General features: G+C 33.9%; 1 protein-coding gene across 1 annotated transcript; it reads right to left on the minus strand.

Annotated features, from left to right (window-relative positions):
* Nucleotides 1-1239: 1239 nt before the first annotated feature.
* Nucleotides 1240-2403, minus strand: LOC145954703 (uncharacterized). Its single transcript, XM_083069389.1, has one exon. The coding sequence runs from the start codon at nt 2401-2403 to the stop codon at nt 1240-1242; it is 1164 nt and encodes a 387-aa protein (XP_082925515.1).
* Nucleotides 2404-12001: the final 9598 nt, after the last annotated feature.

Here is a 12001-nt window from a genome sequence, read left to right on the forward strand (position 1 = left end):
TCTATCCCTTTTTCACTAACGATGAACCCAAGGAGTTTTCCTGATCGGACTCCAAAAGTACATTTGGTAGGATTTAGCTTTAACTTATACTTACGAAGCCGATTGAACAGTTTTCTTAGGTGGATAAGATGATCATTTTCATCTTTTGACTTAGCAATCATGTCATCTACATACACCTCTACCTCCTTGTGGATCATGTCGTGGAATAGGGTTACCATTGCTCTTTGATAGGTTGCCCCTGCGTTTCTCAAACCGAAAGGCATCACCCGGTAGCAGAAGGTGCCCCAAGGAGTGATGAAAGAAGTCTTCTCTTGATCTTCTATGGCCATCTTGATCTGGTTATATCCCGAATATCCGTCCATAAATGAGAAAGTAGTGTTCGTAGATGTGTTGTCTACGAGCACGTCAATGTGTGGTAGTGGGAAGTCGTCTTTGGGACTGGCTCGATTTAGATCTCGATAGTCCACACAAACTCGCATCTTCCTGTTCTTCTTTAGTACAGGCACTATGTTCGCAAGCCATTCAGAATACCGAGATACAACCAAAAACCCAGCATCTAGTTGTTTTTGAACCTCTTCCTTTATTTTGAGAGACCACTCAGGTTTAATCCTTCGAAGTTTTTGCTTTACTGGAGGAATCCCGTTTTTTATGCGCAATTTGTGTTCAAGGATTTCGCGGTCTAATCCTGGCATGTCATGATAAGACCAAGCGAAGACATCGACATATTCCTTCAAGAGGTCAATCAATTGATTCTTGACCTCCTTTGCCATCCTCGTGTCGATTGATATTTCCTTTCTATCCTCTTCTTGCCCTAGATTAATCTGCTCAACTTCTTCTTGATAGGGTTGGATTATGCGATTCTCTTGGTCCATCAACCTTTGTATTTCGGAGGATAGATTCTCCTCATGCTCAAGCGATACATCACACGAGTTTAGATTTTGCTCAACTTCGTTTCCTTCGGCCATGTTCACTAGGTTCTGTATTTAGGTTTATGATTTTAATGCATGGATGGCGAAAAGAAGAAAATAAAGAGAGAAAATAGGATAGACACAACTTCTAAATGACGTATTTTATTATAAAAGAAAAACTCATTACAGCCCTTTATTGTAGAAACTCACAACCTTGGGCAGAGTTGTGAGTTAAAAATAGTTAAATAATAAAACTCATGATGAAGGAAACATGAATCCCTAATGGACATCCCTATTCAGGCGGTCTTTCAACAACACCGTTTCACGGGCTTTAGTCTTCGTGCTTGGGAAGCGGCTGCTTGTCGATACTAGGCGTGTCCGTGTCAAACTTTAACCACCCGGCGTCAATTAGTCCTTGGACTCGAAGCTTGAGGGCCCTGCATCGTTCCACAGAATGCCCCGGGGAACCAGAGTGATAATCACATCGCTCTTCGGGGTTATACCATGTAGGAAAGGGGGGAGTGAATCTTTTCAGCGGCGGAAGTCGTACCAGTATTGAGGCTTCCAAGAGTTTAGGAAGTAGTTCTGTATAGGTGGTAGGAATCTTATCCACTGCCTTCTCTTTCCACGGTTCAGATTGGGACGTGCCTCGATTGTTGGGGGTGCCAGTAGTTATAGTAACAGCGTTAACTCCTTCTTCCTTTTTCTTCCCGTAGGACTTCTTAGGATCGTAGCTTGCCGATGTCCTTCCTAATCTCCCGCTCTTCAAGCCTTGTTCGACCCTTTCACCTGTGGTGACTATGTCGGCGAAAAGGGTCGAGGTATTCCCTATCATCTTATCATAATAGGGACCGGTTAAAGAGTTGATGAACAAGGTCACCATCTCCTTGTCGGAAAGCGAGGGCTCTACTTGTGCTGCCAGCTCCCTCCACCTCTGCGCATAAGCTTTGAAAGGTTCATCCCCCTTCTTGCTTAACCCTTGAAAATCATATCTGTCAGGGACAAGATCAATATTGTATTTGTATCGTTGCAAGAAGGCGTCAGCGAGCTGCTTCCATGTTTGGATCCTTCCTCCCTCCAGCTGCATGAACCAGTTGAGGGCCGCATCCGATAAGCTTTCCTGAAAACAGTGTATCAGGAGCTTCTCGTTGTTCACATGGGCGGCCATCTTCCGGCAGTACATCGTCAGATGCCTTTTGGGGCAACTGGATCCCGTATACTTTTGGAAGTCGGGACTTTTGAACTTGGGCGGAAATTGGATATCCTGTACCAAGCACATTTCAGCGGCCTCCTGAATGTCAAAGCTATGACCTTCCACCGCTCTTAACCTCTCTTCCAAAGCATTTAGGTGGTCCTTGGACGCGTCTCCTACGTGACTAGCATTGTAGTCATCATGTTGGAGCTTGCTCATAGTTTCGCACATTCGAGCCATTTGCTCCTTGAGATGCTTAAGCTCTTCATTCAGCTCGCGGTTCCTTTCCATTAGTGCCTCCATAGCTTGTCTTTTTTGGGTCCTCGTGAGTACGGAGTGTTGAGAAGCCACCTTCGAGGGATAACAATGGATTTCTATTATGATTGTTTATAGATCTATTGAAGGAGATTACTGACAAGATGACGCTTGCCCTTATGAAGGTAGGTGTCCCTTTTCGTAATATCTTACGACATGACAAAAGTTACACCAAACCTTAGAAGGTCAGTCATCATCGGTGCCCCTTTTCGTAATATTTTACGATATGACAAAAGTTGCACTGATTTTTGCCGAGTATTCCTACCAGTTCTAATATATGTATAGCATATAAGCGCCTCATTATATTTTTTTTGTTTATATTTTTAGACAAAAGAAAGGGATTATGACAAAAGGCAGACGAACTATTTTATTTATTTTTTTATATACAAACAACTATGCAACAATCATATGCTCAAACAATTATAAATCCACGAGCGGTATAAATCCATGGTCTGTGGTCCCTGTCGAGAAAAGTGCACTGTATAGGACGGTTCTAATCTCACTGGTTTTAAGGCCCCCAAGGTGCCCCCATTATAGGGACCTAGTATCTCTGTCGCCGTCACCTGGCAAATTAACTCTAAGGTTTGTCGCAGTATTTCGGGCTAGAGTAACCGGTTATCACCTTGAGTGTGATTTCTGACAAGGCTCGCAAGCTCTAAGGCCAAACTTGGGCCGGTCGTACGTCAACCACTCCCTATGTTTATTACCCTCATGCCCCCGGGTGTAGGGGGAACTGTTGTGTGCAAAGGTTTGTGTACAATTTTTATTTCAAACAAGTGCTGAATTTAAATAGGCAAACAAATATAAAAGCCAAACAAATAAAACAAACAAAATAAAGGGGAAGAAATATTTAAATTATTATTTTTATTTTATTAACTTCATCAATTAAATGGGCCTGACCCTCTTTAAACGTCCCCAGCGGAGTCGCCATCTGTCGCAACCCAAAAATTTCCGATCTCGTGATTAATGGTTTAGACATCCTTTTAAAGATCTCATCAATTAAGGAATGCCCGGACACCAGACTAATCCTTAATTAATGGTTTTGAAAAATGGTTCATGGAGTCGCCACCAATGTTTTACTCAAAACATTGGAAAAAGAAAAGGTTTTTCTAAAAGAATCCAATAATGGCCTTGATAACCAGAATTGGGTTCGGGGGTCGGTTACGTGTAAGGAAGGTATTAAGCACCCCTACAACGCCCTAAATCGGTACCCTATGATGAAGTTAACGTAATAAGAAATAATAAATTAAATATTAGACCCCCTTTTATTAATAATTATTTACATGCTTGAAATTAAAATTATACGATTGACCCTAAAATGTCTACATGAATATTTTTATTATAAATAATATTTATTAAAAATAAGAAATAAAAGAGAGAGAAGAAAATTAGCTGAAATACCTCTTGAACGAGCTCTATTAATCTTCAAAAATGGAGATTTGGGTGCTTTTTGGCAACCCTTCACACTACAGTGCCTCACAAAAATCTCAAGAAATACAAAGAGAGAGGGAGAGAGAGAAAAAGAGAGAAATTTCGTGCTATAGGAAGTCTGGATGAAATTTCGGGGTCCGGAGAAATGAGCCCCAGCCGTCTATTTATAGACTTCAGAAGGGGTCCAGAACGGCCCGTTCCAAAATCGGAACGGCCCGTTCTGGATATGGCCGTTGTGTGTTAATTTGGACCCTGGAACGGCCCGTTATGAAACCAGAACGGCCCGTTCCGATTTCAGAACGGCCCGTTCTGGGGGTACAAATTAAGCCCACTTGTAGGAGACTAGAACGACCCGTTCCAGTTGGAACGGCCCGTTCCAGTTTACAAATTATAGGCTTTTTAGGAGCCTTGGAACGACCCGTTCCAATTCGAGAACGACCTGTTCTAGACTTGGGAACGGCCCGTTCTGAGTTTGGAATGGCCCGTTCCGGGCCACTTAAAATGTATAATTTGGGCTTTTGGACCCTTGACGTCCTATCTTGTTGTTTTGTGCTTCCCGGACGAAATTGGGTGTCTATAGGTATAGGGAAACGATCACGTATGGTGATGGCATTAAGGGGGTGGTAATCAACACAGAAACGCCAAGTACCGTCCTTCTTTTTAACTAATAAAACTGGTGAAGAAAAGGGACTAGTACTAGGCTTAATAATTCCATCAGCTAACATTTCTGTAATGAGTGTGGTCATAAGAGTCTTTTGGAAATGAGGGTAGCGATATGGCTTAATATTAACAGGGGTGGAATTAGGAAAAAGTGGAATGTGATGGTCTTGAGGGCGGTTTGGGGGTAAGCTTTTAGGTTTCTGAAAATCATCTTGGTAAGTGGTTAAGAGGGTTTTAATCTCAGTGGGATGAGAGGTAGGAATGGATTCAAGGAAGGGTAATTGTGGGGTCAGATCAGGATGGGAAACTTGTAGTAAGTGAAGGGAAGCCACCGAATCTTGTTAAACATAATGGCATATTTGGTGAAATGATGAAATGGTAGGTGAAACAGAGTCACTCGTGAGAGTCACACAGGTGTCGTGATGCGTAAATGTGAAGGTGGCCGCCTAAAAGTCAGCCTGAATCAAACCCAAAGTTTGAAGCCATGCAACCCCGAGAACCACACATCAGCACCCTCAATAGGAATTACATACAAGGGAACTCGAACAATAACATGTTGAATAGTAATAGGAACACTAGAGCATAATTTATCACACATAATAAATTCACCATTGCCCACCATAACTTTGAACGGAGAAGTTGAACTCGTATCCAATTGTAAATGGTGAGCCAAATGTGGTTGGATAATTTTATGAGTGCTACCTGAATCAATTAGGATCATCACCATACATCCATCAATAGTGCCTTTAAACCACAATGTTTGAGGTGAAGGAACGCTAATGAGAGCTTGATATGATAGTTGAAAATGAATAGCTGGGTTAGGTTCATAATCATCCAAATTAGGCCCAATCAATAAATCACTCGTGGAAGCTGAATCAGGTCCATAATCGTCATTACAAAGTAACAAAAAAAATTTGGGGTTGCACACTTATGTCCTGAATGAAACTTCTCATCACAATTATAACAAAGACCGGCAACCCGACGTTCTTTGTTATAATTAAGTGTTGAGTTATTACGAAAAGAATTAGATGTTGTATTTAAGTGTTGCTATGTTGTGTGTTGAATGAGTTGAAGTGATTAAGTTGTAATTGAAGTTTATTTACATTATGTTGAATAATCACTACAAGGAAAATGATAAATTGCGACGGACAAATTGCGACGGTTATCTAGAAACCGTCGTCGCTTTGATATTGCGACCCTTCATACGACAGTTTTTCAAAACCGTCGCAAAATTATTCAACATTGCGACGGTTTATCGTAAACTGTCGCAAAATTTGTAGAACATTGCGACGGTTTATCATAAACCGTCGCAAAATTTGTTTAACATTGCGACGGTTCATCAAAAATCGTCGCAAAATTGTTCAACATTGCGACGGTTTATCGTAAACCGTCGCAAAATTTGTTGAAGATTGCGACAGTTATTCATAAACCGTCGCAAATTTTTTTTAACATTGCGACAATTAGTCATAAATCGTCGCAAAGTTTTCAGCATTGCGATGGTTTATCATAAACTGTCGCAAAATTTGTTTAACATTGCGATGGTTCATCAAAAACTGTCGCAAAATTGTTCAACATTGCGACGATTTATCGTAAACCGTCGCAAAATTTGTTGAAGATTGCGACAGTTAATCATAAACCGTCGCAAATTTTTTTTAACATTGCTTAGTCATAAATCGTCGCAAAATTTTCAGCATTGCGACGGTTTACTATAAACCGTCGCAATCTACAAGACAATTTTTTTTTATTAAAATTAAATTTTTTTAAGTATTATGTATATTATCTTAATAAACTTATATTTTATTAACAATTTTATATATACTTCCTTTAACATGAGGTACACGATTTTTTTTTCGTTATATAATTTCAAAATCGTGACTAGAATATAAATTTATCTTTCAACAAACTTATGAATTTATCTTGTATGTAAGATGTGTTAGAGTATATAAATAAATATAATTATCATGTTATAACTTAATCTTTGAGTTATCAAATCACATATTATTGAATAATTTACAATGTTAAATTTTATAAATTTTATTTTAAATTCCATCTTTATAACACTATTAAAAATATAAAAATAAATATGTTAAATTTTATAAAAATCCAGTTTAATTTATTTATGATATAAATATATTTTTAATATCTAATATATATTTTTAGATGATAATTTATTTTAAAATATATCTTATAATAACAATTCTAAATGGAACATAAATCTTGAGATTTTTCTTATTTTGATTTTTTTAATTAATATATACAATTTTATTATTTTGATTTTTTCAATCAACGTATACTATAAATAAAAAACACAAAAGATAAACATGCATGGACAAATTTTATTTTATCAAAAAATTATTTATTTTAATATATTACATTATATATGTGAATATTAAGACATATATATATATATATCAATATATATTATAATTAAACTTTTTTAAAAATTAATTCATTATTAAGAATTTTTTTTTATCACATGAGAATTAATTTCTTTCGAAAATTTGACAGATATCAAATAAATAAATATTTTTTTCAGAACCTATATTTTATTTTATTAGAATATAATTTTTATTTTTTAAAATATTATTTTTTAGATAAAAAATTATGTATATGTCAAATAGTAGTGGGGGCAAGTGCCCCACTATTCAAACGTGCGTCGGTCCCTATATATATATATATATATATATATATATATATATATATATATATAATATACGGGGTTATAATTACATCGGTGTAAATTTTACTAAGTATTACACCGCTCAATAACTTTATATTAAATGTGAATTTTGTAAATTCAACCGTTAAATTGAAAATCTTTTACTCTTAAATCATATATACAAAATGTTATATTAATCGAAGATGATTTCTTATAAAATTAAATTCAATCCGTCGGAAAATTTATATTTTCGATGAAAAATTTTTTGTAGGAAAAGCTATATTATTGATGGAATATTTCAGAAAAATTTATATTTGTCGAAAATGTAAGAACTGGTTTTAAATTTGATATGAAAATATTATGATATAATTAGATAAGATTTTAAGTTAGTATTTTATTAATGGTTGATAATTAAAAAATAAAACAAGGATAAATACATTTTTTGAATATTGTATGTTTGATTTAAGATAACTTACAAAATAACTCTTGGTAAAGTTATTCCGCTCAATAACTCATGGTGTGTGTTGAATTTCATCGATCCAATTAATTGTTAATTTAAAAGATATTAAATTTTACTAATAATTAATATAAAATTTTTAATTAGTTTTGGAATAAATTATTTGCTAATTAACAATATAATTGAAACATTAATTATTTTAAATTATTTAACTAAAATCTTATTGACAATTTACTATATGATCTTAATATTTTTGTATAACTAATATCTGCTTTTAAATTTGATATGAGAATATTATATATAATTAGATAAGATTTTAAGTTAGTATTTTATTAATAGTTGATAATTAGAAAATAAAACAAGGATAAATACATTTTTTTGAATTTTATATGTTTGATTTAAGGTAAATAAATATATTAAATTAATTAATAATTATTTAAAATATTAAATTTTAATTTATAAGTATGTAATAAATAAATATTTATAATTTTATAAATTATATTATCATTATAAATTATAAAATTAAATAATTTAAGTTATAATTTTAAATAGAAATAAGTAGATGTTAATTATAAAAGTAAGTACATATAAATAAAGAATAACTAAATATATTATTATTATTATTACTATTATTATTATTATTCATAATATAAAATTATTATATATTATTATTATAGTACAAATATGAGATTGTATATTTGAGGATAACTTAAATGAATTAATTTGTATAAGTTATACTGACAATATACATATATATTTCGGTAGCCTACTCATCAGAACTTCACAGTTAAGTGTGCTTGACCTAGAGTAGTACAGGGATGGGTGACCTTCTGGGAAGTTTCCCAGAAATTGCACAAGTAAGGATAAAACACGCTAAATAATGAAATATTGTGAAATAGAATCCTTGAGAGGCCAAATATGAGGATTGTTACATTAATAAATTTATTAAAATTAAAAAAAAATTATAATTTTCGACAGGTAAAAAAAGAGTCGTAATATTAATTTAGAGGCAGTTGGTGCGACAGTTGATGAAATGGTCACAATGTTAATATAGAGGCAGTTGGTGCGACAGTTGATGAAAGGGTCGCAATTCCAAGTTTGCGACGGTTTGTGCAACGGTTCTGATAACTGTCACAAAATTGCCTGGTGACGGACAATTCTGCGATGGTTCCCAAACCGTCGCAATGTTGTCTTTGCGGCAATTCTAACCGTCACAATGTATGCCATATAACCGTCGCAAAATCGTCATTTTCTTGTAGTGAATACATTATGCATGTTGCCAAATTGTAAAAGAACTTAGGACTAGAGAAGGATAGGTTATTTTATAAGTTGAAATATCTCCTTTTCTACATATTTGGTGCTCTACGAACCCAAAGTTGAAAACCCTTCATTGAGTAAGTTGCCTTAGAAAGTTAAGTGTTGTTGTCTCGTCTAGGTCCTTAGTTGAGACAATATGGGGTTAGGTCAAACCATACTACTTATGTTATGACTTATTAAGTAAGGTATAATAAAGTCAGGGAGTAAAATCCAAAACTAATTGCTGGAAAGGTACATGGTATCGAGAGGATAGTTAGCAAGCTAAATTCCATGTGAGACTTGGTTAATGCATACCAATGTCATAGCAGGCCCATACCTAAGTTATATTATACCTAACGATGGTACTAAACTTTCTTAGTTTAAATGGTGACATCTGAGTAATCATTTCTGAGTTGATATTGGATTGGTATCTAAAATTGTGCTATATGACCTGAATAATATGGGTCATTTTGTATTGTTGATTCATTAGGGTCAAACCACTTAAATTACTCACATGTGTTGTAAGAGATCTCTTACTTGAAATGGGTGATGACGCATAAAGTTATTGAGTTGATTAGTTGTCGAGTTGTTAAGTTGTTGAGCTGTATATTGTGTTGATAAGTTATTTATTGAGGTGTGAAGTTGTTGATTTGTATATTGTGTTGTAAAGTTGTTTACTGTGTTGATCATGTTGTTTATAAAGTTGTTAAGTTGTTTTCTATTGTTCAATCGTTCACATTGCTTAGTAGTTTAGTTGATTAAAGATGCTTAGTTGCTAAAGTTGTTTTCAATTGTTAAGTTGTTTTTTTATTTTTATAGTTACTACATGTTGATGTGATTTTCAGTTGAATTCAGTTGACAAAGTTGTTGTTTTTATGCATATTATGTTGTTTTCTTTCACAAGCTTACCATGTTGTTTGTTGTGTTGACTATATTGATCATCTCTTGACAAGGGAGAAAACCAGGTATAACTAGAGGTTTGGCAGTTGGAGATGTTGTTTTCTTGACCATCAAGTGGATGGTGGAAGTCGAAGACAACTAGTCTCTTGGCTTTATTTATGTGTTGTTTAGGGCCGACTTAGTTCGTGTTGAGAAAATAATTTAAATTTCAAATAAACTAAGTCAATGGAAATTCAAGGAGTTATTTTAGGGATTTGTAATCTTTAGGATATTATTTAGATTTTCAATTTTTTATTAACTTGTTTTTATTGGATTGAGCGCTTACTGCTAGGCTAAAAGTTATAGCTGTTAGTCAGGGCGTACCTCTTTCTACTTAATTGTATCTACACAAGCGTCACATGTTGAATGTGATTTGACCCACCTAGCCCTCCACCACGGGATAATTAATGCCACTTGGCAAACAATCTCCTACTCAATAATTTCTCTCATTGGGAATCAAGCACATGACCTTGGTCTAATACCAAATATGGAGAAAAGATAGATACTAGAAGGGGGGTTGAACAATGCAAATTAAAAACTAACACTTCTTCAAGTAGTGAAGTAGTAACACTAACAATTAGGAATGTTGAAGAAAAAGCACATAGAACACAAGGTGTTTTTATACTGGTTCATCTCAACCTTGAAACTATGTCCAATTCTTAATCTAACTAGATTGAGTTTCACTATCTTAAACAAGATACAAGTATTCTTTCAACAAGCCACTTTTGACTCAAACCTAAGTGTTCTTTGAATTGTCTCTTCAAGTAATCTACCTAATTATTCTTTTCACACAAAGCCTTTCCAGTCTTCAACACCAAGTTTTCTTTTATAGTCAAGCTTTTCTAGACTTAAACAAAAAGTATTCTTTTACAAACAAGCCACTCTAGGCTCAAACAACAAGTATTCTTTTTACAGACAAGCCACTCTAGGCTCAAACAACAAGTATTCTTTTACAAACAAACCACTCTAGGCTCAAACAACAAGTATTCTTTTACAAACAAGCCTTTTCAGACTTAAACAATAAGTATTCTTTTATAAACAAACCTCTCTAGGCTCAAACCCAATAACTTAGAGTTATTAAGGTTAACAAAGTTGTTTCATCTTCCTATCAAATCGTGATACAATAAATTAAGTACAAAGAGTTTTATAGAAAGAATGAAGGAATATGTTTATTATAAATGCTTGCAAAAGGATTATCCTTTTCTCTTCTCTTTTTCCTTCTAATTGTGAAGTTTCTTATATAATAGGTCGGATGAAGATGACCCTTGAAAAATCTTAAGGATTTTTCACAAGCTTGTTTTGTATGTTTTTTTATGAGGTCCTTGAGATGAAAAGTGTTCGTTAATGCATTAAATGTGTTTTACTAAATTATCACTTCTTATCTGATCAAGGAGGCTACTTATCATCTTTAGGATACCAAACAGACTATATGTAATGTATATCAGTGAGGAGCAGGTTTTGCATCAAATTTTTCTGACTTTCTCCATGATTTCGAGGACCTGTTTGTCCTTGGTTATGGCGTGAAGCATGACTTCATTCTCTTTAACAGACTTGTGAGTTCTAAAGAGCTTTCTTAGTTCGATTTGTTAAAGAATCACTCATACATGCAAAAAATAGTCATTACTCATTATAAATAATAAGCATATAAGACTTTATAAAGACAAATTGTATACTTTTTCTAATGACACATCATCTCTCTAACGAATTGCATTTTATATTTCATTTGATGAGAATTTCACAAAAATATTTTCTCTTAGAAAAATGTTTTGTTTGTTATCATTAAAATTTGAGAGCTTAAGGAGTTATTTTAGGAATTTGTAATATTTAGGATATTATTTAGATTTATAAATTTTTATTAATTTGTTTTAATATCTTTTAGTGATTTGTTTCATTTTTTAATTAGGAAGATTATAGTATTTAAATTTTGTATTTATTACAATTTTGCTCTCTTTATATATAGAGCCAAGAAATAAAATCATCGTATTCATTTGAGATCCTTGAATATGTAGATAATCTTATTATGTGAGGATGAGTTTTCTCATCATTTTGTATAATAGTTTCGTTATCGTATGTAAATGTTGTACATTTGGAATTGTAACTCCATGAGGATATTTTTATTTTTTTGCTTTGATGACCAAGATTTG

Source organism: Cajanus cajan, chromosome 2, assembly GCF_000230855.2.
Source record: "Cajanus cajan strain Asha chromosome 2, NIPB_CcT2T_4, whole genome shotgun sequence".
Lineage (NCBI taxonomy): Eukaryota > Viridiplantae > Streptophyta > Magnoliopsida > Fabales > Fabaceae > Cajanus > Cajanus cajan.